Source organism: Schizosaccharomyces octosporus (assembly GCF_000150505.1).
Source record: "Schizosaccharomyces octosporus yFS286 unplaced genomic scaffold supercont6.1, whole genome shotgun sequence".
Classification (NCBI taxonomy): Eukaryota; Fungi; Ascomycota; class Schizosaccharomycetes; order Schizosaccharomycetales; family Schizosaccharomycetaceae; genus Schizosaccharomyces; species Schizosaccharomyces octosporus.
Genome location: NW_013185619.1, coordinates 2,609,962 through 2,636,994, shown reverse-complemented (window position 1 = coordinate 2,636,994; position 27,033 = coordinate 2,609,962). Strand labels below are relative to the sequence as shown.

The window sequence follows — 27,033 nt, the reverse complement described above, 5'->3', positions numbered from 1 at the left end:
TAGATGCAATCCACCGACTCATCCAGAACTTGCGTTCAAGTAACATAGCAACTGCATGGATACCAAACCTCAACCCTGCGGGGTAGTCTGGAAATCATATATAAGGCGCTAGAACTCCGAGCAAAGGTGTAAAAAGAACAACTTCTTATTTCGCGGTAAATATTTATAAAAATATTTAATAGCATATTGTTATATAATTTATAATTTATATACTTTTCGTGCCGTTGCTTTTTGTTTCTTAAATCTCTCTTTTTATCTAAATTTCTATATAATATGAAGCTCATTCCTTTTGTCGCCAGCTTTTTCGCTGCTGCTTTTGCATACAACGAGCTTTCTGCTCCCGCTACTAATGCCGTTATCCAAGAAGGAGGTGGTGCTTACACGGTGTCTTGGTCCAACTTGACCAGTGATACCGTAACTTTGACCTTGCTCAGTGGAGGTAATGACAAGTTGGTTCCTTTGGAGACTATCGCTTCCAACATTAAGAACACTGGTACTTACGGTTGGGATATTCCTACCCATTTCCCTTCTGCTGATAACTATTTGCTATCCGTTTCTTGGGACGGTGGTGAAAGCTACTCCAAGTATTTCACCCTTCAAGCTTGCTCTACCTGTACAATTTCCACCACTGACTTGAGCTATAGTGGATCCATGTCTGCTACCTCTATTCCTGCTTCTGTTATTGGTACACGTAGTGCTTCCAGCACCTCCTCTCAACCCTCATCTTCTTCTTCTTCTTCTTCTTCTGGAAAGTCTTCCTCCGCAAGTTCATCTTCTGCTCCTGTCAGTTCTTCCCAATCTGGCAGTTCTTCCAAGTCTTCCTCTGGCTCGTCCTCTGCTCCCGCTAGTTCTAAGAGTGGTTCTATCATTTCTGCTTTTGGTAAGACCGCCAGCACCGCCAGCAGAGGTTTCTCTGTTAGTTCCACTTCCGGCTCTTCCAAGTCAACCAGTGGATCCTCTTCCTCTTCCTCTGGTTCTGGTTCTAGCTCCCACAGCTCTGCCGCTTCTCCTCTCGTGAAGACTGGCTATAATGTCGTTGCTGTTATTGGTATTGTTTCTGCCGTGACTATGTTCCTTTAAGCAGAATCTATGGAGCAACAATATGCGGTTTATTCGAAGACTTCCGAAAGAAATCCAAGTAGACGCTCTTTTGTTTTTTATTAAGAAAAAAAAACCATCTTTTGAGATTTGTCTTTCATTTACATTGTTGATTTATTACACACTTATGTATCGGGTTTTATTATTTGCATTTTTTTTTGATCATAATATAAAGCAACATCTAAGCATTCATTTAGCAATTTAATTTTTTATTTATAATCTTTTTCTTTTTGTGGAAAGTAGAGAATTCTTATAGTTCCAATTTTTGTGTATTTATGTTAAAGTATGTATATGTTTTGTTTGTCTCTTCCTTGCCTCTTGTTTATTCTAGCGATCTTTGTCCAACTAAGGTTGGGTTATCCTGTAAGTACAGATCATCAGATCGATTAAACAAGCAAGAACGACACACTCACATTAGAATAACTGATTTGTTGACATAAACCGCGACAGTAGTGAGTTTTAGTCCCTGGAAAATACCTTACAACGATTATTGCGATACCTCGTACTTGCAGAAGAGCGCCGTAACTATACCCAAATTGGATAGCTGGATTGAAATGAAAAAGTCAAAATCAGAAACCCAAAAGTTGACAGATGGATTAGTAGACATTGGAAACCTAGCTCAATGGACGTGTTCCAGCGAAAAAAGTGGCTTTCCTATACGCTTGGTTCGGGATGATAATGTAGAGACTTATTGGCAGTATGTTTAGGAATTCTACAAAGAATGCTTACTAAATTCTTTCTCTTACAGATCAGACGGATCCCAACCACATGACATTCATATCAAGTTCGTGAAACGGGTTTCCGTAAAATATATAAGTCTGTATCTACAATATACCTTTGATGAATCCTATACCCCGGACAGACTTCGTATCTCGGCTGGTACAGGTTTCCACGATTTAGAGCTCGTCACCACCGTTCAGCTGGAAGAACCGACTGGATGGGTTCATGTCCCAGTGGGTGATTTTGGTCGGAATGGTCTACTCGATGCTAATCTCATTGAAGTTAAAATCCTCGGAAATCATCAAAACGGTAAAGATAGTCATGTTCGCCTTATGAAGGTTTATGCCCCAGAAACGTATGTAATTACCAGAAGAGCTTATACTAATTTGAATCTAGGCACTTCAATTTCTCCATTGATGAACTTCCATATACAAGCACCCAATTCAAAAGCCGAAACCAGTTACGGTAATTCTTTTCTTTGGTATCTCCGGCTGGAAACGAATTTTATTTTTTAATGATTCAAATCCATGTGTTACGAGACTACGATACGAGTATTTGTAAGCCTAATTTAAAGCTGATACGCTTAAACTCTCATTAAGATATTAGACTAGGTAAATCTCTCTTTTAGTCCCCCCTTTTACATTTTTGTGTGATTGAGTAAAGACATGTGTATTTTTGTTCATACTCAATTAGTAAGTACTGAAAAGGAGAATATCATTAATGTTTTTCTTCCAAAAATTCAACGGCAGCAACATAGCACGTAAACTGTTACTTGCTTTACAAAATCTTTTCAAGTTCCTCAACAACAGCTTTAGTTATGTCAACGGTCTTGGCATCACCGCCCAAATCACGAGTATAGAGACCACGACCACCAATGGAAGCATCGTTAAGGACTTTTTCAACGGCTGATTCAATGGCGGCAGCTTCTTTATGAGCATTCAAAGCGTAGCGAAGTAAAAGTGCACCAGACAAAATGGTTCCCACTGGGTTTACGATCCCTTGGCCAGCAATATCAGGAGCACTGCCGTGGATTGGTTCAACAAGACAATTGAGATTCTCTGTTTGTCCATAAATTCCAGAAAGAGAAGCAGAAGGCAAAAGACCCAAGCTTCCTGGAATAACAGATGATTCGTCAGAAATAATGTCACCGAACAAGTTGTCAGTTAACACAACACCGTTCAAAGCACGAGGGTTTTTGACCATAAGCATGGCAGCGGAATCAATAAGTTGATTTTTCAAGGTCAAGTGAGGAAATTCTTCCTTAAAGACCTTGGCGACAGTTTTACGCCAAAGTCTGGAAGTAGCCAAGACATTGGCTTTGTCGAGCAAAGTGACAGGCGCGGGAGGGTTATATGTTTGAGCGAGCCAGGCAGCCAAACGAGCAATACGAGTTACTTCCTCTACACTATAAGGCCATGTATCCATAGCATGACCAGAGCCGTTGTCTTCTGTACGCTCACCAAAATAACAACCACCAGTGAGTTCTCTAACGACACAGAAATCAACTCCCTCAGCAATCTCGGACTTCAAGGGGCTGTATTTAAGCAAAGATTTGCTAGGGAAGGTGCATGGACGAAGGTTTGCCCAAACACCCAAACTTTTGCGAAGCTTCAGCAATCCTTGCTCAGGACGGCAGTTGGGGTTTGTCCATTCGGGGCCGCCAACTGCTCCCAAAATGATACCATCAGCTTCTAAGCAAGCCTTGATAGTCTCATCGGTCAAAGGTGTACCAAAGGCATCAATGGAGGCTCCTCCAATCTTATGTTCTTGAAACTCGAACTTGAGGTGAGAACACTTCTTTTCCACAGTCTTTAAAACTTCGACCGCAGAAGAAACAATCTCGGGTCCAATATGATCTCCTGGTAAAACAACAATCTTTTTTACAGACATTTTTACCAAATGGTTGTTTGGTTATGGTAGTGGTTGAATTACTTTTATCTCTTCGATCATCTGTAAAGAGCTTTTTTCAGTAGGGTATGCGTCTCAGGCGTAAACCAACATAATGTTTTAATTTTAAGGAAGATTAAGAACGATTACAATAAATGAAGCTTCCAATGCATGCATATGCATATCTGAAATAGATAACTTTCGATATTGACTAGTCTAATGCTATACAGTAATTTAGTAATAATATTGTCTATTTCTATAACATCTAGCAAAAGTTACACTACATAGTAATTCAATAGCTTTCGTTCCTATAAGATAAATGAAACTTAAAGATCATCTTCATAATCATCATCCTCATTATCTCCAACTACGAATGAATCGTCTTTAAAACTAGATTCATCCATCGACGAGTCAACATAAATGGAGTTTTTCGCGGAAGCCGCACGTCGGGTGGTTGTTCTACGAGGCCTAGTAGGAGACTCTTTCGAATTACCTTCTCCGTTCATGTCGGCGGTCTTGTTTGGTTTCGGGGTGGAAGTATCTGGCAAGTCATCGAAATCATCGTCATCAATAATTGAAGTTGTTTTTCCATTTGAGGAAGCTTCTTTAGCATTGGTAAGGTCGACAAACGGATTCTTCGACTTATTTTGCGACTTGTCAGGCATACTTCTAGTAGGTAAGTCTTCTTCATCATCAGAAGAAAATAATGTTTTAGGTTGAGTAGCTTTAGACTGCCCACGTCGAGGAGCTGCCTTTCTTCTTGTCTTTGGATTCTCGTCATCACTTGCTGAATCAGAAGATAAACGCTTCTTTCCCTTACTTGTACTTTCAACACCTTCGCTTGGCGAACTTGTTTTCTTACCCTTTCCTTTTGCAATAGAAAACGGCGTTTTTGTTTCTCCCTCATCAGGGTGCTTATTAGAAGATGATCCATTTTCCTTCGCAAAATTGAGCGTTTGCTGACTGCCATTGCGAGACTTTGAAGCTGGTTCTTCTTTTTCTTCACGTTTAACTTTTGTTGACCTCGCCGTCGTCTTCGAAGACGGTCTACCAGCTCTAGATCCTGCACTGTCATCATAAGGTTCTTCAGACTTTACTGTTTTCCTTGCACCTGTATTTCGCCTACGCGAAACTGAAGATGCACTAGATCCAAGAACAAACCCTCTTGAAGCTTCTTCATCCTCCACCATGCTGTGGTTTACTTCGTCCATCACAGCGTCCCAAGTACGTTCAAATTCTTCCAAATCTTGCAAGTATAAATCCTTAGGAGTCAACTTAATTAAAGCATCAAGTTCTGCCATAGTATCATCTCTCTTCTTCAACAGATCCAAATATTTTTCGTACGTTAGGGACCAAATTGCCATACTCAAAAGGTAATTATAGTCAGAAGAAGAACCTTGTGTTTCAGCGGGATCTTCACCACGTAGTTGAGCACGCTCGGCTTCCATGTCAGCCTCACGACCTTTCTTAGGCTTGGAAATCGGCATAAATCCTTTTTCACGTAGTTCAGCCACAAGAACGTCCCTCTTCTTTTTTGAAACTACGAGTTCATTTTCGATAATCATGTGGACAAATCTCGCTTGATTCGAAAACATATCGAATTGGCGTTCTAATTCAGCTACCAAAAGCTCTTTTCTTCTTTGATAAGTTCGCAGACGAATCTCAAAGAAGTCTCTCAAAATTTCTTCAACACTCTCGTATTTCTTAATTCTTCCGGAAGGATCAAACGCCATCATGTTGCTGGTAGCTTGATTTCTGGCTAATTTGAACTTAGATTCCAAGGACTCCGCCAGTGCTTCTCTCATGCCTTTCTCCGTGAGAGTGACTCGAAAGTGCACATTACCAGTACCATGAAACCCTTCATAGTCTTTAATGAATGGACTGACTTTGTCGCTACCAGCAATTCCCATTTCTAAGTATTCTTTCATATCTTGAGTCCAAAATCGAACAGGTAGTTCAGTAATTTCAACCTTCAAATCACTTATTTGATTAATTATACCAGTAACTTTGTATTTGTCAGATGCCACCTTTTCCATACCACCACGGAAACCACGATACCAGGGAGATATCTCAAACAAGGGTTCATTATTAAGAAGGCGTCTTATGTTAGCAGAGATATCTTTAGGATTATAATTAGGAATGTTAGTAGACCAGCCTGTACCAATTCCCTCTGCACCATTTACAAGAATCATTGGCAAAATGGGAACGTAATAATCAGGCTCAATCCACTGACCTTCTTCATTTTGATAATTCATCAAAGGATCATCTTCAATTTTAAACAACTTCCTAGCTATAGGAGAAAGGCAAGTATTAATATACCTAGGAGCTGCTGCATCCTTACCGCCTTCCAAACGAGTACCAAATTGACCATGCGGCATTAAAAGATTGATGTTATTACTTCCGACAAAGTTTTGAGCTAAGTTGACAATCGTCTGAGTTAAGGAACTATCACCATGATGATACGCTGTCTCACTCATAACATATCCTGTAAGATTGCTGACTCTAATTTGACGAGTGATATTTTTCTTCAAACAGTAATGAATAATCTTTCGCTGGCCTGGTTTTAACCCATCTACAACGGAAGGGATTGAACGGATATTGTCAGCCATACTAAACTGAATAAGCTCCTTGTTTATGAAATCATCAATCGGAATACGAGGAACCGTGTAATCCATGAAGATACCAGGGTGATATGTACGAAGCCATTCCTTTCGTGAATCGGCCTTCTTTTTGGCAAACGCCATTTCAATTAAGCCTTTGTCCGCCTCTTTAATTTCATGGAAGTACTTCATGTGACGATCGAGATCAGAGAAGTAACTCTTCATTTCATTGGCATCACTTGTACCCAAACCCTTATAGTATTTGATATCCCAGCCACGACCATCATTATTAGCTTCTTTCCAGTATTCATACTCGGATAGGGTGTAAAACGGAATAACTTGTCTGTTTCGTTTACACTTAACGATTGGGGTAATGAATTGGATCAAGAATCCTGGAATTTGCAACAACGATGGGTAGGTAGACTCTAGGTAATTGATGATTAAACCTTTAATATGAGAACCATCGGGATCTTGATCGGTCATAATCATCAAATGCCCGTATCGTAGTTCTTTAGTGTCTGTATAATTCTTCTTGTGTACAAGCCCCATAATCTTTTTTATTGCTTGAATTTCTTTATTATTCATAATTTGGGTATGAGAAGCTTCACGGACGTTTAATAGCTTACCTCGCAGCGGGAAAATCCCGTAGTAATCACGACCAACCACGCTTAAACCCGAAAGGGCTTGAGAACGAGCGGAATCACCTTCCGTCAATACCAGTACACATTTATGAGATTCTTTGGTACCAGCCTTATTGGCATCCTCGAGCTTAGGCAAGCCAGTAATTCGAGAACGTGATCCACGAGAGTCTGTTTGACTTAGTTGTTTGTCTGCCCTCGAGCGAGCTAAATCTAGAACTTTTTCTATTATTTCACTTTTTTTAACACGGTTCATAAAGTTCGCGCTTGGCGTGCAAGTCGAACCAAAGTTCGAAACTTTAGTGGTAAGGGTTTCCTTAGTCTGTGAGTCGAATGAAGGGTTCTCAATTTGGCAATTAACAAAAATGCGAATAAAATTCTTTATCTGAAAAGGACGAACTGGCGCACCTTTATTTTTCTTCTGTACATCTTCGTTGACAGCTTTCACAATGTGATCCGCTATATAATTAACATGGGTACCTCCGCGGATTGTTGCAATGTTGTTGACAAAAGATACCTGATTGAACTCTTCATCGGATACAGCAAACGCAATTTCCCATCGGTCATTGACTCGTTCATAAATAACTGTGGGACTTTCGGTATCAGAGGGCGTGCTTGAAGACAGATACATATCAACATATTTCTTAAATCCACTAACCTTCAGGCGCTCATCATTTAAGAATACCTTTGTATCAGGAACAGTACCGGCCATATCGTAGACACGACGTTTCAAGATGGCAACCATGTCGGCGTCAATCATAGGCATGCCGAACTTTTGTAAATCAGGCTTGAACGTTATTTTCGTATACTCCTCTGGCCTTTTTAGATCCGTAACGATAGGATCTTTCTTTTCTGACATGTTGTCAGTCCACACCTGTTTATACTTTTTCATCTGATATTTATCAGCGGTTTCAACGGTAAACTCTGAAGAAAAGATATTGCAAAGTTTAGCACCATATCCATTTCTACCACCGGTAACTTTTTTTTGATTGTCATCATAATTACTAGACGTAAGTAAATGACCGAAAATCAACTCCGGAATATAGATTTGTTCCTTGTCGTGAATTTCAACCGGAATACCTTTACCATTGTTGAAAACGGAAATTACGTTGGATTCTGGGTCTATAGTGACTTTTAAGGTATTCATGGTTGGATCACGCACCTTGTTATCAGCAGCATTAACGATAATTTCGTCAAAAATTTTGTAGAGACCGGGAACATAATTGACTTCACGGTATTCAAGCTTCTGACTCTCGGAATTGTATACCCACATGTTCGAAGTTGTACGATCAATACTACCAACGTAAGTATCAGGACGTCTAAGCACGTGTTCTCTAGGACTTAAGCGTTGGTATTGTGAAGAAGCATTAAGTCTGGTCTCATTAGCTTCCGCATTTGTCGCAGTGGGGACAGAATTGGAAGACGACGAAGAAGGCGAAGCACTCCTACTACTCTGAGAACTTTTCTTGGTACGAGACTGAGAGGTAGTTCTCTATGTTTATTAGCGATCAAAAACGTTTACTCACTGACATACCTTTCTTGTAGTCGTTGGAACAACCTCATCTTCGGAGTTGGACATCACGAAATCATCGTCTGATGGCATTTTGGCAAACACTCAAGTTATTAAACTTTAAAAGATAACTAATAATAATAAAAAAGAAGGTAAAGTAAATTGAAGAGGTATAATGCAAAATAAAACCAGTAGAATTAAATGTGCAACGATAGATTTTCCAGCACAATTGGATATAAACGAGGGAATATATGGCAATCAAACTTCAAATTTGAAAGTAATTAACGAAAAACAGTTCACAGTGAGATAAAAACTGGTCTTTTGGTTCGTTTAACCAAAAATTTCAATGAGCAGCCTACTCTGTAAATTAAGTATTGTATAATAAAAGAAAGTAATGAATGTAGATTTGATAAATTTATAAAAATGAAAGGAGAATGCAACTCTCCCTTTACATGAAATCCATATATCAGTATAGGGAGAAGACAGAAAATCGGCTTTCGAGGGAAGGCTACTCTCGAATAGGGAAATGCTTTGTTTACTCCTTTTTTTCTTATATTTTGCAACACAATTTAGGACGATTTGACTAAAATAATAACTTTTTTTTTTTTATTTTAAAATGTTTTTTTATCTGAGTCGTATTTTCGAGTCACGTTGTTCAAGTTTTCGCGTCTGCGAACATAACCTGGAAATAGCGTGTAAACAGAGGAAATAAGACCGGTTTAATGAATAATAATATATTTTTAATATAAGATTTAGCTACTTTGAGAATAAAGCATTTTTTCTTGTTGTATTAATCTAGCCCAATTTTGTTTAGAACTGTTAAATCATAATAAATATTTCCGTAATTGTCGAAAGATTTCTGACTAAATTCGACAGAAAATAAAAAAAAAGAACCCAATTATTGTAAGTAGCTTAAAATAATTTTGTGACATTAACTTTTTAGGAAAAATTGGTAGATTCATTTTACTTACCACTAAAAAATAGTCTTTACGATACCTATACTTTTTACGAATCATCTTTCATATCCGCCGTAGTTGACTTTTGAAATTTTTCTTTTTGATTCACTGTCTAATCTAACATTTCATTCATTAATTTTAATCATCCCAATAGAAGTTGACCTTCCAATGGATTCTTGCTCTGGATCGAATTTACAGTCACTTTCAAACGTCGATACTAAATCTTTTATTACATCGGACCGTATACATAAATCTAAACAAAGATTGCCGTATGTTGCTACAGCAAAAGAATCAAGTGCTTCTGCTAGAGAATACCAGCTATTACGAGAATCTGTAAATTCGCCTGGACGGATAAATACTTCTCATACGCCTTTGTCTTCACAAAGAAACGCACATTATTTTAAAAAGGACTCGCCATGGGTAGATGAGTTCAACAGCATGCAAGACACTAAGCAACAAACATATACCCCCAACACAGAGGGTCAGGCATCGTGGCGTCCAATGCCTTATCCCAATTTTACTTCTGAAAATTTTCGGTCAAATGGTTTCTCATCATCTGTTAGTGAATACCAATCTCCTGCGTCCCATCTTCAAAATATGGAATTTGATCGGCTATCTGAATTCGATGATTCATACTTTCAATCAGCTTTTCAACAAGCACAACATTCTTTACAAGAAATGGAATCAAAAAAAAATGCACCAACTTACGACGCGAGCGATTCATCAGTAAACTTGACTTCTGGCTTAACAGCACTGGGTGCTACTGACGACGATGCCTATGATCCTGATTATAAAGATTTGTGATAATTTCCCTATTGAGTACTTACATTTTGACATGGTGCTTCTATAATCAGGTCTTAGATTTCTCATGTGTATATGCACATGTCTTTGAACATTCATCAGATTCAATTGGTCTCTACTGTGTAATAGTTCTAATATTTTTTTGTTATATTTATTAAGATAATATATTCTCTTTTTCCTGTCTTGTTTTACTTTTATTGTGGCATATAAAGCCATCGCGCTCTCTACTGCTATTTCGAATTTGTATCGTTTATCATTGAAGCTAAAAATTAAAGGTACAAGAAGATAAATGATATAATATTGAAAAGAAATAATAATTCAATTTATTAGGCGGATTTGATGATGTCTTCGATCAAGATATGCGACAAACTTGGATGACCACAAATCCCGTTTACCACAGCAAATGATTAATAACTTGCAAAAAAATCTAAAATCTTAATAGAAATAATCACTGCTTTAGTATACTATAAATCTACTCTCCGTTCACCGTCTCAAAGAGACGTTTTAAAATCTGTCTTCACCACCAAAATACCTTTGAGGTTGTCCATATCATTCGACGGGGCGTAAGTATGAGCAAATTGCCTACTCCAGCTCCGCTTCAAATGAAAGAAAACGAGTAAGTATACTTTTATTCGATGATGGTGTTTTTTAACATTTGTTAGTTGGGAGACAGGCAACTCACATAGGAATGCGATGAATTTACCACCACTTCCACAAGAAGATGGAATTCCATCTATTCCAAGGTCAGCGGCCCTTCCGAATTTATCTACCAGACTTTCTCCCTATTCCAATAAGAGTTATGTTGGTTTATCTGAAAATGATTCACGGACTTTAGAAGTACTGAACAATATTTCCATAACAGTCAGTTCCATAATCAACCAAATCAATAAACTATTTCAAAGGAGTAAAGATAATGCTTCGTTTCTTCAAGAATTGCAAACGGTAGTTAAGAGATTGTCTGATACTCCCTTTCAAAATATGGAATCTCAAAAATCTGTACAAGATCTTCATTACCTTTTAGAAAAACAATCATCTTCACAGAATCATCAGGTATCCGAGCTTGTGAAAGACATGAACAAAGCTACAAGTTTGGAAATCCGGAAGGAATTAGGTGTTTGTCTTGCTCATTTAAAAAAAGGAGCCCTTGACATCGATCAAGCTCTGCAGGCTTCTTTACAAAAACAGTCAAATGAAGTATCATCTTTTCGAAGCACGAATGAAAACCTCAATTTGTTACAAGGAACTCTGCAGGGTATTTGTGACAATTTACAACAAGTGTTTCCTTCTCAAGAAAAATGGGATAATATCAATGCATCTCTTATTGAAAGAAATACCGAATTGGATTCCCTTACAACGAGAAGTGCTGAATATATAAATCAATTGCATACTATTACCCAAAAACTGATGATTACCAACGAAGCTACAGACGTACAGAGGGATTTAATAACCAAATTACAGAAATTCATGTGCAATCAAAAAAATGAAGACGAATGGTATCAAAAGCAAAGCTTATTATACGAAAATTGGAAAGAGATGGTGGCTTCTCACCAAAATGATTCTGATTTGCTTCACAAATTCCATACAACTTATGAAGATCTTGAAAAGCTTGTGAATAGCTTTTCATTATTGGCTAATGGCGAATTTGCTCACAAGATCGAAGATTTGAAAGCGGGTCACGAAAACGTTAGTAATATTCTGAGGGAAAATACGCAAGTCCTTCTTAATGTCCAACAAAATCTAGGTTCCTTTCGAGATTATCCAAATAAAAATACTGACTTTTCGTTAAAACAAGAAGAATTAGTCACGAAGCTCCAAGCTCTAATCGATCGTTTGTTATATCCCAGCAGTTTTAACGTAGAAGAAATTCAGACCCCAGCATTATCGACCGGTGAAAGTCTTTATGATATTCTGGCCCTCCTCCACAGAAAATTGTATGTTGAAAAACCTAAAGAAAGTGCTACAGAGAATCTCAAAAGTATTACCACCGACCTCAATAATTATCTTGAAACTCTTAAGAATGAGGTATCCAGAATGTCTTCGCTTTACACTGGGTCATCTTTCTCTTCAAAGACTCTAAGTCTCCTAACTGCAAATGACGAGCAGATGCAAAAAGAAGTCGATAAAGAGAATAATTCTCCGGAACTGAAGAATGTAAACAAAAATAATCAGGAACTCCATGAGCATCTGAACTCCACACTAGCCCTTAGAAACAATACACTTTTAGATAATATCGCGAATTTGGAACTTAAAGAATCTTCACTAGTTGAAAAAATCCACAAGTTGGAACTCTCCTACACGCAACTAAATATGGACTATGATAAGGTTCGAAGTCATTATAACTCAAAACAGACTGCTGTCCAAGAACTTGAGAATAGAAGTATCCGTCTCGAAGAACGGCTTCGAATGCTACAAAAATGGTCCACTAATTCACTCGCACAAGAGAATACAAATGCATTTTCCGAACCGATTCCTCGAGTGGTAACTCCTCCACCTGTTGATCAAACAAGTTTAACTAATAAGAAGAAGCGTGTTCCTTACAATACGGCTAGAAATTCTACGAATTTAGAAACGTTGGATCAGCAAAGAACACCGAATAAGAGGTTTTCATCGTTTTCTGGCTCTTCAAAAGTGATGAATCGTCCGGCGACGGCATCATCCGATAAAAGAAAACCATCTTGGTCAAGGCGTTTTGTGGTTGCATTAGGACTAGGTCCTCACTCAGAAGAAAAGGATGCACATCCAAAAAATTCCCCGACTAGCAAAAAATTATCTTCACCTTCTACAAACCGCAGTTTTAGCTCTAAAATGTGAAAAGCTGCTTGTCCCATACGTTCTTTTGTTCACTATATCGCTCGACTACTATTCAGTCGCAATCACATTAACTATGACATAGTTTCTGTGTGTATTTTATTCAATGTCTGAGACAATTCGGCCATGAACACGCTCCTTTACTGTTTGGGAACAAGTTTTCGGATTCAAAAGGTTGACATTTAATAATTTTTAGATAAATATTTAATTTTCATAATATTGCTAAAATGTATTCCAGAAGCAGCACAATTGTTCTACATTTTAAACATTCAATAAAAAACTTTTGTTCATTATGAGTTTGAATCTACCTTCTAATATATATCGTAATCAAACTTTCGAAAGAGACATAGTCAGAGGAGAGACGTATTATTTAGGGATTCCGCTGGTGATTTTATTTTGAAAAAGAAAGTCCCTTTTTCAGCTTTTCCAAAGAGTAGCTTATAGAACGGTACAAACCAGCGGTTAATACGCCCTTGGCACTCTGTGTTAAGATTGGCCGTTGTGTAAGACGTTTCAATGCTATGATGCTTAGCATTTGCCGGGTTTGAATAGATGTCCGTAACCACAAATCATTTTCACTGAAACCATGTTTATAAGCAGCTGCCAGAATTAAATTCCGATAGTTAATTGGCAAATTATTAAAGTAGTGATTTGCCTTCCCAGTAGATTCATGTTCAATTTCTAGCAGGAAAGTAGGGTCGTGACCATTTAGCTTATGGAACTTTGAATCGTAAAAGGGGAAGCTGACATTAAAATGAGTATACAGAATGGGTAAATATAACTTTCTAAAATAAAAAAGCTGCTTTGAAACAATATTATCCACCTTCTTCGGATTCTCTGCAAATAGTGACATGCGCATATCGCCTATGTAAGAAAGATTTACTATAGTCTTGTAAAATTCAAATTCGGAAAACTTATTCGGAAGCATGAATAGAGCAGCAGAGGTAGCCTGTTCTAAGTTTTGACGATTAAGTGGGTAAAAGAACTCTTCTCCCTGAAATAAAGCCACCTGTCGATGTTAGTTTATCTTACATTTAAGCCAGCAATCTTACAGGTTTTTGACATCTCCCAGCTGTATAAAGGGTATTCCAGTTTTTCAAATCATCCATCAATGACTCTCTTTTTATGACTCCGTACTTAATAATGCTATTCCCCACTCGTACTTGTGTATTGTAATAAATATTAGCACCATAGTCTTCTTGGACTTTCGTAACTGCTTTTGGTCCGAAGTACTTCAATGCAGAATAATGAGAGGGATTTTGCTGGATATTCAATTCATGCCAACGTACTGGATCATTCACTTGGAAAATAAAATCAACCATTGGTTTCGCCTGCGAAATTAGAAATCAACTTTTATACAAAAATACCTACAGATGACTGATAACCTGCCTGTTGAAACACACCGCTACCATATCCTATTGCGACTTGTATAGGAGCATTAAATGTTTTCAGCAAATCCTTCAGCCGAACTTTTAGGTCATGTTGAACATGCAGCTTCTGGTTTTCATACGTTGAGAAATCCTGGTTTACTAAATCGTAAATCGAATACCTCCTATGAAGACGTGTATTGATTTTCAGAAAATTCAGCCGGGACCTCGAGGCTGACAGCAGACCTTTATTAAAAATCATTCTTTTCACGGATTAGCTCTGGGGATAGAAATTTCTTACATAGTTACCTATTATCCTTTGGGATTTGAGCTTATATACAATAACCTGTCTGTAATACTTAATTTTAGCATTAATTAGGGAGCATTATATTTTTTTTTTTGATGTTAATAATTACGAATAAACTTCTTTCCTATCAAAAAAGAGAATGCGTCAATAAATGTATGTTACTGTAAATAGCAGCCGCTTATAGATCAAATCTACGGCAGGTCCTTTCATAGTAGTGGTATGAATATTATTCAATAATATATTCGCTGAACTTTCCAGTTCATTGAAATGCTCTTCTAATGTTTTAACCAAATACAGACGTATCTTATTGTATCATTCTATTAATAATCTTCTAAAAAATGTACAAATTTTCCCATTGTTCAAAAACATAAAACCCAAGAATTAACACCATTAAATTACCAAAACCAACTATTTTTGTAGAGCAACAACATGCTTTTCCCGTTCTTTTTCGTATGGCACAGCACCTTTCTTGCTATGACGGCGACGATTTTCTTCACGGCGCTTAAGCGAAGCAATTTCTTCTCTCTTAATCTCGCCTGCCTTCTTAACAACTGAAGGAACATGACGATGACGGGCAATGCGACGAATTTCAGGAATATGTTTGTAACGATCACGCAGAGCATCCAAATACTTAAGACGGTTTTCTTCTCTCGTGGAGCGAATACTGGCACGTGAAGATGCTTTAGCTCTCCAAAGACGAACATTGCTATCATCAGATCCCGAGAAAACATATTGAGAATCCATCGAAAAACGGACACTGGTAACCCTCTGCATTCTCTTCGTATGATATATATCCCGACTATGGCCTTCACGAGCATTATATAATCTTATTGTTTTATCATACGAACCACTTACGAACTCTTGTCCTGTAGGAGAGAAATCCACACTGGTAACAGCGGACACATGATCTTTGTAAACATGAAGAGCTCGTTTCATATTTCTCATGTCGTGCAGATAAACATTATGATCTTCACTTCCGGCAATAAAATTGAATGGCTCAATAGGGTTCCATGAAATAGAATTGGTACGTAGTTTAGTAACCAACTTAGTTAATGGAGATGACGTTCTCAAATCGTAAATTACGATGGAACGATCAATACCGGCAGAAGCTAACACAGATGTTTCAGCATAGTTAAACTTCACTACTGGTAATGTATCTACACCCCATTCAAACTTCGATACCGGCGTGTCACGATTGATATCCCAAATAGAGACGTTTGCGCCACTTGTAGCAAAAGTATGTCCCTTTTTACAAGTATCAATATCTAAAAGAGAGGCATCTCCCAAAAAAGACTTTTTAACAGAACCATCTTGTTTATCATAAAGGTTTACATATCTGTCAGAGGCACATGACAATATATCTCCATTATTAGAAAATACTAATCCACGGACAATGCCATCATGAGCCTTTGTAGACCACCGTTCTTCTCTTTCACCCGCATTCCAAAGTTTTACGACTATAAATTAGTTAATAAGGGAAAATTAAACTTCCACACCTAGAAATTCACATACCACCATCACCACTGCCACTAGAGCAATCAATTAAAGAATTGGTATCTCGTGCTAATGAGTAAACACCATCCTGGTGCCCTTGTCCCATCTGGCCTAGAAAAGGAGCGGCAAACATTCGATCCATTTTCGTGGCATTCAGTGCTCTCGTATACTCACGAGCACGTTCAAATGGATGGAGCGCAGGGTCCAAATTCCTTTGAACAGGATTCTGATCATTGAGACGCGTTAACGAAGTCCCTCGAGTAATTGTTTTTACTTTCATGGTTGGTTCGTTCCAAACGAAAAGAAAGTACTGCACTTGTTGGCTTTTGGGTTTTAGCGCGCTACAGTGAGGATTATCGTTATATTTAGAGTAAGATGATAACTTATAAAATGTGCAAAACTAAATTTACAAGTGCATACTAAGATACTAATGATTTCACACTGAATATGAAATATCTGATGAGTTTAACAAGCAATCTATGACATTCACATTTGAATTTTTTCCGCCCAACCAAGGAACTTGAGATCTAAAATAACTTAATCGGAACGCTTGCGGACACCAGAGACGATATCATCAACACGTAACAATAAGCAAGCACTTTCAATGGCAGTCTTGATAGATTGCAATTTCACAGCCTCAGGCTCCCAAACGCCATACTCATGCATGTCGACGACGCGACCAGTTTCACCGTCAATGCCGAAACTGTAGTGACCTTCGGCATGCTTAGCACGAAGTTCTGTCAATGATTTGATCGGGTTAGCACCACAATTCTGGACTAACGTACGAGGAATGATTTCAATAGCATCTGCAATGGCACGATAAGGCCATTGAGCAACATCCTCTATGGCACGAGACTTTTCTGCTAGACAAACGCTAACAGCCATTTCAGTAGCACCACCGCCAGGAGCAAGTTTTGGATGGAAGAACACGTTTCTGGCAACCGCCATAGCATCTTGAAGATTACGTTCAACCTCGTTAATAATATCTTTGCTAGGGCCCCGTAACACAATTGTGCAAGCTTTAGGATTCTTGCAACCAGTAAGGAATGTAAAGTATTCATCACCAAGTTTATCAACATAAAACAAACCACAACCAGTTCCAACATCCTTTTCACGTAAATCTTCGACACGGTTTACGATGGTTGCACCAGTAGCACGAGCGATACGATTGTTATCTGATTTGCGAGTACGACGAATAGCAGTAATATTTGCTTTGAGTAAGTAATGCTGAGCAAGGTCAGAAATTCCCTTCTCCGTAATTACTAAATCAGGCTTGACAGCAATTACACAGTCGCACATATGTTTGATCTGTTCTTCTTCAATTTCTAACACACGGCTCCAATCCGATTCCTTGGTTATTTCAATGTTGGTTTGTGATTCACCCTTACGATATTCCAATGGACAATCCAACAAAACAACGCGGGGATTTTCAATACGACGTCTCATTTTAGGATGAGTGATATCCTTATTTAACATTACTCCGTCTAAAACACAACTAGATTCAATCTCACCACCAGGAATTTTTTCAACGCGGGCATAACGCTTGATGTCAATTTCCATTCTTCCATTGGCAGTAGAAACAACTGTACGGACAGCTCGGAGAGCCAAATGACACATTAAATCACTCCATCTAGCGACAAGTTTTGTGCCAATGCATGTACGAATTAATCGGAACATTTCAACATTGTCATCAACGTTCACGGGTAACGTAATTTTGTCAATAACCTTCAATGCATCTTCAAGAGCTTGTTTAAATGAACGGATCATAACAACGGGATGAATCTTCCGCTCCAAAAGAGGGCTAGCAGCAGCCAAAATTTCACCAGCCAAAATAATAACAGATGTGGTACCGTCACCAACTTCTTCGTCCTGGGTACGAGCAAGTTCAATCATACTCTTTGCGGCAGGATGAGCGACCTCGATTTCTCGTAAAATAGCATGTCCATCGTTTGTCAGCAAAACACTACCAATTGGGTCAAGAAGCATTTTCAGCATGGCACGAGGACCTAAGCACGTTCGAATAACCTATTTATAGTTAGTTTATAAAGTTTTCCTCGTAAAATAAAGGAAGTCATCAATATGAATCTCATACATCAGCAACGGCTTTTGCCGCTTGAATATTAGACATCTGTGCCTTGTAACCAACCTGACGGTTGGCATTTGTGTCTATTTGTTAGCCATTTTTCATATTTATTTACTTACTCATCACAAATACAGGAGACTGCATATTTGGCGAAGGACAGACGAAGTCTACAGCAGCGATGTTCGCTCTTAATTTAAAGCAACTACCATCGAAAGCCAACGCTATAGTGACAGCGGTAGACTGCGATATCTTAGATAAGACAAATTTACTGTTTACTTTAAAAAACAAAGAATACTGTATGTAGAAAAAAAAAGCAAGAGGAGGATAAAGTGTTTCATTTCGTTAAATCAGTGCATTAGGCTACTATTTTGTTTATTTTATTCAAAAGCGTGCTGTATACTTCTTCATACTGAAGATTGTACTAAACCAAATCTACATTTTTTATTTGCCAAAGATTTATGGAAAAAAAACTGAGAAGACCGCTTATTGAATTCCAATTCCTAAAGCAATCTCTATAGAAAGTTTACTCGAATTTTACAATAAACAAGAATAACGTTTCTGAGATGAAGGTTATGTCTTGATCAGTAGTAGAAAGGAAACAGCAAATGTAGCAGACTTACACGGGAATGTAAGTGGAAATAGCATTGATGTGTATGAAATCAAAGAGTTTCTTATTAAATTTAGATTATTATGAAAAAAAACGTAGGATTGTGTAAATGGGAAATATGCAAAATAATAAAAGTTTACAGGCGCTTTCGCTTTCGTAAGTTGAATATAAAAAAAGCAAGGAAATTAATAAAATAGAGAGGATAAGTCAAAGAGGCACAGACATAAAAAATAGATCATTCTACGACAAATTTTTGGATAAGGACAGTGTACAAATAAGTTTTACCTAAAACTGTTTGTCGATTTCAGCAATCGTAAGTCCTAAATTCTTCCGAATTTCTTCAAGTTCTTGAAGAGCGTTCAAAGAATCCTCCTTGAAAGGAAATGAGTCGCAAGTTTGGGAAAGAAGTCGACTATCATGATCTAAGGCTGAAACCATGGTTGGCAAACGAGGTAAATTCCCACATATTTGCTGGATTTGATTATTCAATACAGAAAGGTTATTGTTCAAGGTTGACTGAAACTGATTGAGTAATTGCTGCGACGAAGTTGCCAACTGTTGAGGTGTCCCTTGCTTGGGGAGAATTGCGTTTAGCTTTTCTATAGGATTTGTAAAAGATGAAGGATGAAACTCATCTATCCAATTCTTCTCCTGATCCATTTAATGCAACAAACTTTCAAAACACTGTCAAAAGAAACAAGGGAAAGAGGTATTGTCAGTTCTTTTACAGGACGAAGCGTTATAAAACGATAAAGGAGAAAGTGAAATAAAACAAAATCTTCCTCAAAAGCGTCCGAATACGAACGAATCCTGTTTATTACGATGCTTCTTTGGCTGGTTCTTACTCTTGTACTCTTGCTCTTCACTGCGTTAATCAACAAGCATTGCATTCAGTCAAAGAAGGAAGAAAAAAGCTGTACTAGAACGACTTGGTAACCAAATCTAAATAATTTTCTTTTACTACCTATTTTTTTTTTTTTTTTCCTACATTTTTTTCAATCTCCTACCTTTTCCTAAATTGTGACATCGTCGTTAACTAGTGTAAAATCTTTATAACGAAATTAATATTTGAAACACTCAATTTCTGAAGAACAAACTCAACACCTTTGGAAGCAACTATACTATGTCTGCAGAAGAGCCTAGAAAAAGACTTCGTACGGAGGAGTATTCGAACCAGACAGAAATAGAGGCTTACAGTGAAAAGGCCAAAGGAGCCAAAGAAGTCAATGATGTCGAGAATGCTGAAAACCAAAGGTTCTACATGACTGAAGAAGATGCCGGAATTGAAACTTTCTTAGATTCGGGACTTCCTGCTATAGATGGGATTTTAAAAGCGCGCTTTACAGACTTTATGGTACACGAAGTGGACGTAGAAGGGAAAGTTATTACTTTGACAGATATGGAATCTCATGACCCTTTGCCGGAGGTAGAAGCATCTTCATCGGCCAAGGAGGATAAAATTGAGAAACAGTCCGTCGTTCCCCATTCAGATGTAACTTTAGAAGAACAAGGACAGGCGGCTACTCCTGCTGATTCAATTCCTTTACCTTCAGAGCTTTCAGAATGCATTCCTCAAGATGCGGCTTCTCAGTTTTTTAGTTGTCTTCAAGATCTCTCAATTGGTAAATCAAACGAAACTGCAGTGCTAGAATCATCTCAGTTTTCTACTCCGCTCGACAAGACGAAACGCACGCTTCTGCATCAACTCATTCGCAAACACTTTTCTGGGTTGGAATCAACCACCACTAAAGATGGTTCTTTTCAAGTTCATAAGTCTACGCGTAGCAATCAACCTAGACCAAAGAGAGATGCTCGACTTAGCTGGAAGGCCTTGGGAGGTGAATATTGTTATTTTCATTTGTACAAAGAAAACCGTGATTCTATGGATTGCCTAGGAAAAATTGCTCGTCTTCTGAAAATCCCTACGAAACTGCTTTCTATTGCAGGTACAAAAGATAGAAGGGGTATTACTTGTCAGCGCGCTGCCGTCCGTCATGTTCGTGCTTCTCGTCTTGCCCAACTAAACGCTGGTTCTCTTTCCAACTCAACATACGGTTTCCTTTTGGGTAACTACTCTTACGGAAACTCTCCACTAAAACTCGGTGATTTGCAAGGTAATGAATTCCAAGTGGTCTTGCGTGATGTTTCAACCCCAGAAGACAAAATCGAGCTTTGTATGTCTTCCATCAAGGAACATGGTTTCATCAACTATTTCGGTCTCCAAAGATTTGGCACATCTTCGGTGGGAACACACACCATCGGAATTGCCCTACTGCAATCTGATTGGAAAAAAGCTGTAGAACTCATTCTTTCTCCTCGTCCTGAGCATACAGGTCCCGTTCGTGAAGCTATGAATATCTGGCATACTACTCATGATCCGGATGCCACTTTGAAAATTCTTCCCCGTCGCCTTATCGCCGAGACTAGCATTTTGGAAACCTGGTTACGAAGTGGAAACCAAAATGATTTCTTGGGAGCTTTTCAAAGAATTCCGAGACACTTGCGTAGTATCTATCCACATGCTTACCAATCATATGTTTGGAATAAGGTAGTTTCTTGGCGTATTAAGCAGTTAGGCGACAAACCAGTTGCCGGTGATTTAGTATTGGAATCTCCCACAGGAAATCAATCTAATGATAATATTCCTGTTGATCCTGAAGCGCCAGATGTTGTTGAAGATATTCCTCAAACTTCTAAGCCTATTGCAAGACATTTGAAAGAGGAAGAGTTAGGAAACTACACAATTTATGACATTGTTTTACCACTACCCGGACGTAATATTTTATATCCTAATAATTCAACCTTTGATGCGTACAAGAGGATTATGAGTGAACATTCACTTGATCCATGCCAGATGGCTCGAAAAGACAGGGAGCTTTCTTTACCAGGTGATTATCGCAAATTAGTGGTTCGCCCTAAGGGTATGGAATGGTATACTATAAAGTATGACTCTTTAGAACAGCAAATTACAACTACCGACAAAGATGTTTTGGAGAATAAAGCTCCCGTTACTACTGACGACGGAAAATACAGGGCTTTGGTATTGAAGTTTCAATTACCTTCCTCCTCATATGCGACTATGGCCTTGCGTGAAGCAACTCGCAGTGCTACATCTAGCGGTGATCAGCGTTTTCTTATGACAAATCTACGTGATTCGTCGTCTTAAATGTAAAACCAAAAAGGGGAAATAAGTTAATTTTTGGTCTAAGGGTTCAGGTTATTACAGGACGTTATTAGTTTTACTTAATACATTTAGGTTAACTGTACTTTTTATGCCGTAGTACTCGTCAACTGTAATTGTCATTAACACCGTCTATATATCCTTTTTACTCTAAAACATTGAATTCAAAACATCATAAAACCATAACGGCTTTCTTGATTTGACTTCATTTTTAAACAGAAAAAAAAAACAGGAAACTAATATTTCTGTGGAATAGATAAAATTTTTTTTAGGATAGCACTCAAGTCTGCAGTTTTCATTGTCTTTAATAAGTGTAATTCCGGAGAGGCCTCAACTTGGCCGTTCAGTTCATCATCGCCTAAATCGCCTTCCCAAACAGAGTTTAACCATTGACACGGTTCCCACCGTTGCACGGGGTTTTGTGAATATTCGGACTTTACAGCCGGCGTTGATAAAGAGTAAGTATCTTGCAACAAACAACCAAAACGATTTAACGAAACCTGGATACCGTGTCTTGGAGAGAAGAGTATTCGATACTCTCGAAGTGAACGAGCCAAGACAGTATATCCCATTTGTTGTGCTTCTAATACTCCCTTAGTTCTATCCATAATAATCTTTAGGGGCTGCATATCGTATGCATTATCTGTGAATATATTATTCAAGTAATGCACAATTAATTGAAAAGGACTTTCAGGATCAAAGAAGTATATTGAAAAAGTTCCGCGATCATTGATAGATAGCCTGAATTTGTATTGCTTTAGATATGTAAAATCGATGAACCTCAGTGTGGACAAATTGACCTCAAACCAAGTTGTTTTTGACAAAGACAAAACTTTACATAGTCTATTCCAGAATTCTTCAAAATCATTAAAGTTTGTAGAATGCATTGTAAATCTCCCCTTTTTCCAATTAATGGTACATGTTTTGAAAGTCTCTTTTTCCATTTTGAATGGAGGCCGATGCATGATTCTGCCTTCAAAAATCATCATACCATCATGGGCTCGGATGAAAACTAGTGGACAAATGTCAGCATTGTTCGTAGGCATAGATATACTCAAACTTCCAGTTCTGACAAAAGGAGTATAGTTATTTACAGTCAGAGCATTTGAAGGTGTAGGTATGCATTCAAAAGGGATTTGACGTTCATAGCAGGCGCTTTGAGCATGGTAAAGTAAGCTTTGTATTTCCAAAAGATATGCTAATCGATGGAAGCTTTCTATGTTTAAATTTGCTTCAGTGGTATAAATTTCTTGTGAATATACAACTTGACCAGCGAAGTTGGCTAATTTTGCAAACCATTCCATAGTTTCAACATTAAAAGCCAGAATCCAAAGCAAATCATCACTCCGACGCCAAAGTTTCTTTGTAAAAGCAAATTCCGGAAAAGAAATATAACCTTGGACAGCACTCAAGTCGGCACACAACGCTACTTCAGTAAGTTCGGTCTGAATACAAAAGAAGTAAAGTCGATTTATAATCTGAGATGCTGACTGGGAACTCAAAGCAATGTTTTTCTCAGCTGCACGCAAATAACGAGGTGGTGATAAAGGAGAATTAGAGCTGAGCAAAACTAGTCTTCCTGATACGCTGTTAACCTTGACAACGATGTCATGGTCAAACAGGCGAATTTTCAATTCATTATCCGTCAGCTCGCTGAAAATTTTTGGATGCAATTCTTTTTGGATTTGTCCGAGTATTAATCGCGCGTGCATCTCAGTTACTTTCAGCAATAACGTTTGCGTACTGGCGGAAGCATCCAAAGAAATTGTTTCAACTTCTTCATCGTGATACCATTTGGCTTTCAGATAAACGTGTTCATAGTCACAATTAGATTTCCTAGTACTAAGAATACGTTCTAAAGCTGGGGTATCCTGTGTTTCTGTACATATACATATAGAATGATTCGATGGGATTACATTTCCATCTTTTTTCTTCGTAAATTGGGGCCAATAATACAAGCGAATTTGGGGGACGTTTTCGTCGTAAACAGTGCGTAGGTGACCAAGCCAGCTCTGTCTTGAAAGCTGAAAGGCTTCTTGGGAAAGAATGTTTAGTTGCTGAAATACACAAAACTTGTGAATAATATTATAAACAAGAGGGAGAATAGGGTTCTGCTCAGCCAAGCGTAGTGCAATCTGCTCGTTCACATGATGCTCGACAAGTTGTTTGAATTTAGAAGGGGTGGAAGAGTACTTTGGGAGTAGAAATTCGAAATCTACAACGAACCACTGAAAAGAAGAAGTATTTAAGGTAGGGTCTTGTGAATTGGTGGTCATGGAAACTGAGAATTCATTAGGAACGGTGAACGTACATCGTCCGTTATTAATTACGAATTTTCGAAAAGGGGAAGGAATCACTTCATGCAAATCAAGACGAATTCGAAGAATCATATTTATAGTCCGCAGTGCTTGTAATACCTGCTTCGTGGAAATTTCATTACGGGGCAGAACGTACGTACGAGAACTGGGAGCATTTAGCAGACGAACATTGGTTCCAGTTGATAAGAGATCCAAAGCAGTCAAAAGATCAGCATTTCTTAAACGAGCAAAAGACATTTGATAGCGAATAGTCTGTAGTACGTGTACTAAATTTTGATAGCAAAACTTTTGACCTTGCAAGAATGCGACTACATCAATGCAACGATGAACGAGAGGTGAGAAATGCATCCATCTTGCTAAAATAAGTAACTTTATAGTGTATGTCCGAGACCGTAGTAACCAATCCAATATACTTCTCTTCTTGTCAACATTCGACATAGACGGTAATATTTCCGCCAGAGAAACTAGTTCGTTTAAAACATGACGCGAATATGTTTCTACAATATTAAATAGAGGATAAAAACCTTGAGTGATATGAGGAATCGCAGGTGGGTCCATAATTCATTGCATGAAACGCAAGCAAGTCCTTGTTTTCAACAATGTACCATCTACGCAGAACCGAAACTTTCTCTTGGAATGAAATGAACAAAAAATAAATAAAAGGATCCGTATATTCAAACTAGTATGAAACAAAACTATGTTTCGTTTCTTACAGGACTTTAGCATCTAATGAAAATCAAGCGAACCCATATAATGAGAACATTAAACCTCTTAATAGGTCTGCACTGTTGTAGAATGAAGCGCCGAATAGTGTTACATTATATCGTTAAACGGCTATAACGAAGTACAATACTTGCCTTAAAAAATATTCTAGTAGTATGATGATGATAATATAGTTATTGTTTCTCAAGAATTTTTAAAGAATCGCTTTTTTTTTGTTTTGTTTTTTAAATATACATTAGAAAATAAAACTACTTAGAGATGAGATGAGTATTTTAGTAATTCACAGCCCGTCGCCCTAGACAGGATTTGGTATGAGTAGACCCGGCATAATTATCAATCGAAAAGTAGTGAGCATAAACACAAGTAGATACAAAAAAAAAGCATCCTCTTATACATAAAATAGATCAAGCGATTGGTATTCTAAACTGAGCATTCCCATCAACTCATCTTAGATTTCGCTCGTCGAATTATACCACGCTCAGAAGTTGTCAAAAAACCAAAACAGATATGGACTCCTTCTCTCTTCCGTAACGTTTCACCAGAAATAAAATAAAAGAGAAATGTTTGACTTCAAACATGGTGTTTTCAAATTCTTTTTGGATGGATATTATCTTAAACAAGATATGAATTAGAATATTACTTGTTATAGCAATACCAAGCACTTGCATTCATGTACCTAAAAAGCAGGGTCATCTGAAATACTCAAACCCAAATTGAGTAGCAAAGAAAAGGATAAATTTACTTGTAACGGCTTTAGTTCAGTTACAAATCATAAAGGAGTAATGGCATCTTACTTTCAAGAACTGTGGCAGAGCATTTTCGTTCCAGGCGTAACCCCAGTATTAGCAAAGTCCGCTCATGCCGCCTGTGCAGTGCTAGCTGTCTTATTCATAGCCCTGTATATTAGTACGAAAAGTGTGCATTGTATAATTCTCTTACTATTGACGCTGTGTCTTTGGTTATCGTTAACATGGTAAGGAAGCATTTCAAATAGATAAAGAAGTTTCATTCGATTTTTCTTGTTTCTTTTTCTGTTTAAAAAGATATTTTTAGTACAGCATAATTCATTTCCGAAAATTTGAGCCAACTAACAAAATACTCAGGTTTCTCGTTGAGCTTGCTCATAGTCGTGTCCAAGGTAATACAACATCCGAACGTCCACCTCGAAACGAAAAAGAACAAACCAAGAGACCTACTACTTCTTCACTGGATCAGATTCAGAATCTCTCTCTTCGCGAAGAGCCTTCGAGAGCTCGTAAAGCTAAATAAGTTAGCAAGGTATTTTTTGATAGAACATCAGAATTTAGATAGAATTTATATAGACCAGTATGAAATACAAAATCCTGCATTTCAATTGAAACAGAATGCAACTGTATCAAAGCAATTTCGCTTAATAGGTCTTTAATTCATGGAAGATGAAACACTTACCTGTCCTAACTGTTGCTCATTCAATGATTCTAATAAGTCTCTATTATCAACTCGTTGTTCTTTCCATGCATCAGCTTCCAGTGTTTCTGCATAGCGTTGCCAAGACGTCAGGAAGCCTACTAAATGCAGTGGGTTTGTAACGTTCTTATGGCGTCTAAATTCGGCTTTTACGTATTCATCACCCAATGCTCGTTCTTGTGGACCAAGCATAACTCGATGAACTCGCAGCAATCGTCGATAAAGAGGAATCGGAGGCGTCAGTGCATTCTTTTTCAGCAAATTTGTAACACCGTTCATCCTGTATTTCTAAGATATATATTTTTCTTTTTATCCCTTTACAACCCTACAGCTTCAATGTCAGTTTTTGGCTTCGTGGTGGATGTGAAACTCCATTCATGTTGCCTTCGCTGACATTCAGTTCCGTCCGTCTCTACTCAATGTAAGGTGTTTTTCAATATTCACCATTTAATTAATTTTCGTTCTTCCTTTATCTTTTTTTAAAAACTA

General features: G+C 37.9%; 14 protein-coding genes across 14 annotated transcripts; 6 read left to right on the top strand and 8 right to left on the bottom strand.

Moving 5' to 3' along the window:
• Positions 1-98: 98 nt before the first annotated feature.
• SOCG_02005 (uncharacterized protein) lies at positions 99-1,317 on the top strand. Its single transcript, XM_013160499.1, has one exon. It carries the CDS (start codon positions 274-276, stop codon positions 1,078-1,080), a length of 807 nt encoding a protein of 268 aa, XP_013015953.1. The 5' UTR covers positions 99-273; the 3' UTR covers positions 1,081-1,317.
• On the top strand, positions 1,252-2,533 carry SOCG_02004 (anaphase-promoting complex subunit Apc10). The gene is made up of 3 exons (XM_013160498.1): positions 1,252-1,795; positions 1,847-2,173; positions 2,215-2,533. Exons 1-3 carry the CDS (start codon positions 1,653-1,655, stop codon positions 2,285-2,287), a joined length of 543 nt encoding a protein of 180 aa, XP_013015952.1. The 5' UTR covers positions 1,252-1,652; the 3' UTR covers positions 2,288-2,533.
• On the bottom strand, positions 1,329-3,909 carry SOCG_02003 (3-isopropylmalate dehydrogenase Leu1). The gene has a single exon (XM_013160497.1). The coding sequence runs from the start codon at positions 3,706-3,708 to the stop codon at positions 2,596-2,598; it is 1,113 nt and encodes a 370-aa protein (XP_013015951.1). The 5' UTR covers positions 3,709-3,909; the 3' UTR covers positions 1,329-2,595.
• Positions 3,848-9,092, bottom strand: SOCG_02002 (DNA topoisomerase II). The gene is made up of 2 exons (XM_013160496.1): positions 8,478-9,092; positions 3,848-8,435 (listed from the first exon to the last, which is right to left on the bottom strand). Exons 1-2 carry the CDS (start codon positions 8,544-8,546, stop codon positions 4,032-4,034), a joined length of 4,473 nt encoding a protein of 1,490 aa, XP_013015950.1. The 5' UTR covers positions 8,547-9,092; the 3' UTR covers positions 3,848-4,031.
• Positions 9,072-10,393, top strand: SOCG_02001 (uncharacterized protein). Its single transcript, XM_013160495.1, has 2 exons — positions 9,072-9,356; positions 9,397-10,393. Exon 2 carries the CDS (start codon positions 9,578-9,580, stop codon positions 10,211-10,213), a length of 636 nt encoding a protein of 211 aa, XP_013015949.1. The 5' UTR covers positions 9,072-9,356; positions 9,397-9,577; the 3' UTR covers positions 10,214-10,393.
• Positions 10,331-13,267, top strand: SOCG_02000 (Blt1). Its single transcript, XM_013160494.1, has 2 exons — positions 10,331-10,826; positions 10,873-13,267. Exons 1-2 carry the CDS (start codon positions 10,780-10,782, stop codon positions 13,019-13,021), a joined length of 2,196 nt encoding a protein of 731 aa, XP_013015948.1. The 5' UTR covers positions 10,331-10,779; the 3' UTR covers positions 13,022-13,267.
• Positions 13,268-13,271: 4 nt separating this feature from the next.
• Positions 13,272-14,907, bottom strand: SOCG_01999 (matrix protein import protein). Its single transcript, XM_013160493.1, has 3 exons — positions 14,390-14,907; positions 14,071-14,349; positions 13,272-14,027 (listed from the first exon to the last, which is right to left on the bottom strand). The coding sequence occupies exons 1-3, from the start codon at positions 14,645-14,647 to the stop codon at positions 13,410-13,412; spliced, it is 1,155 nt and encodes a 384-aa protein (XP_013015947.1). The 5' UTR covers positions 14,648-14,907; the 3' UTR covers positions 13,272-13,409.
• SOCG_01998 (U3 snoRNP-associated protein Sof1) lies at positions 14,870-16,511 on the bottom strand. The gene is made up of 2 exons (XM_013160492.1): positions 16,205-16,511; positions 14,870-16,149 (listed from the first exon to the last, which is right to left on the bottom strand). Exons 1-2 carry the CDS (start codon positions 16,464-16,466, stop codon positions 15,101-15,103), a joined length of 1,311 nt encoding a protein of 436 aa, XP_013015946.1. The 5' UTR covers positions 16,467-16,511; the 3' UTR covers positions 14,870-15,100.
• On the bottom strand, positions 16,470-18,454 carry SOCG_01997 (chaperonin-containing T-complex gamma subunit Cct3). The gene is made up of 3 exons (XM_013160491.1): positions 18,389-18,454; positions 18,279-18,352; positions 16,470-18,211 (listed from the first exon to the last, which is right to left on the bottom strand). The coding sequence occupies exons 1-3, from the start codon at positions 18,411-18,413 to the stop codon at positions 16,724-16,726; spliced, it is 1,587 nt and encodes a 528-aa protein (XP_013015945.1). The 5' UTR covers positions 18,414-18,454; the 3' UTR covers positions 16,470-16,723.
• Positions 18,455-18,880: 426 nt separating this feature from the next.
• SOCG_01996 (uncharacterized protein) lies at positions 18,881-19,926 on the bottom strand. The gene has a single exon (XM_013160490.1). The coding sequence runs from the start codon at positions 19,534-19,536 to the stop codon at positions 19,162-19,164; it is 375 nt and encodes a 124-aa protein (XP_013015944.1). The 5' UTR covers positions 19,537-19,926; the 3' UTR covers positions 18,881-19,161.
• On the top strand, positions 19,011-22,137 carry SOCG_01995 (pseudouridine synthase). The gene has a single exon (XM_013160489.1). The coding sequence runs from the start codon at positions 20,000-20,002 to the stop codon at positions 22,040-22,042; it is 2,043 nt and encodes a 680-aa protein (XP_013015943.1). The 5' UTR covers positions 19,011-19,999; the 3' UTR covers positions 22,043-22,137.
• SOCG_01994 (mediator complex subunit Pmc1) lies at positions 22,072-25,142 on the bottom strand. The gene has a single exon (XM_013160488.1). It carries the CDS (start codon positions 24,931-24,933, stop codon positions 22,294-22,296), a length of 2,640 nt encoding a protein of 879 aa, XP_013015942.1. The 5' UTR covers positions 24,934-25,142; the 3' UTR covers positions 22,072-22,293.
• Positions 25,143-25,759: 617 nt separating this feature from the next.
• SOCG_01993 (V-ATPase assembly factor Pkr1) lies at positions 25,760-26,367 on the top strand (the record flags this gene model as incomplete). The annotated part of the gene is made up of 2 exons (XM_013160487.1): positions 25,760-26,071; positions 26,202-26,367. Exons 1-2 carry the CDS (start codon positions 25,881-25,883, stop codon positions 26,365-26,367), a joined length of 357 nt encoding a protein of 118 aa, XP_013015941.1. The 5' UTR covers positions 25,760-25,880.
• SOCG_01992 (ACN9 family protein) lies at positions 26,294-26,823 on the bottom strand (the record flags this gene model as incomplete). Its single annotated transcript, XM_013160486.1, has 2 exons — positions 26,294-26,359; positions 26,527-26,823. 2 exons carry the CDS (start codon positions 26,821-26,823, stop codon positions 26,294-26,296), a joined length of 363 nt encoding a protein of 120 aa, XP_013015940.1.
• Positions 26,824-27,033: the final 210 nt, after the last annotated feature.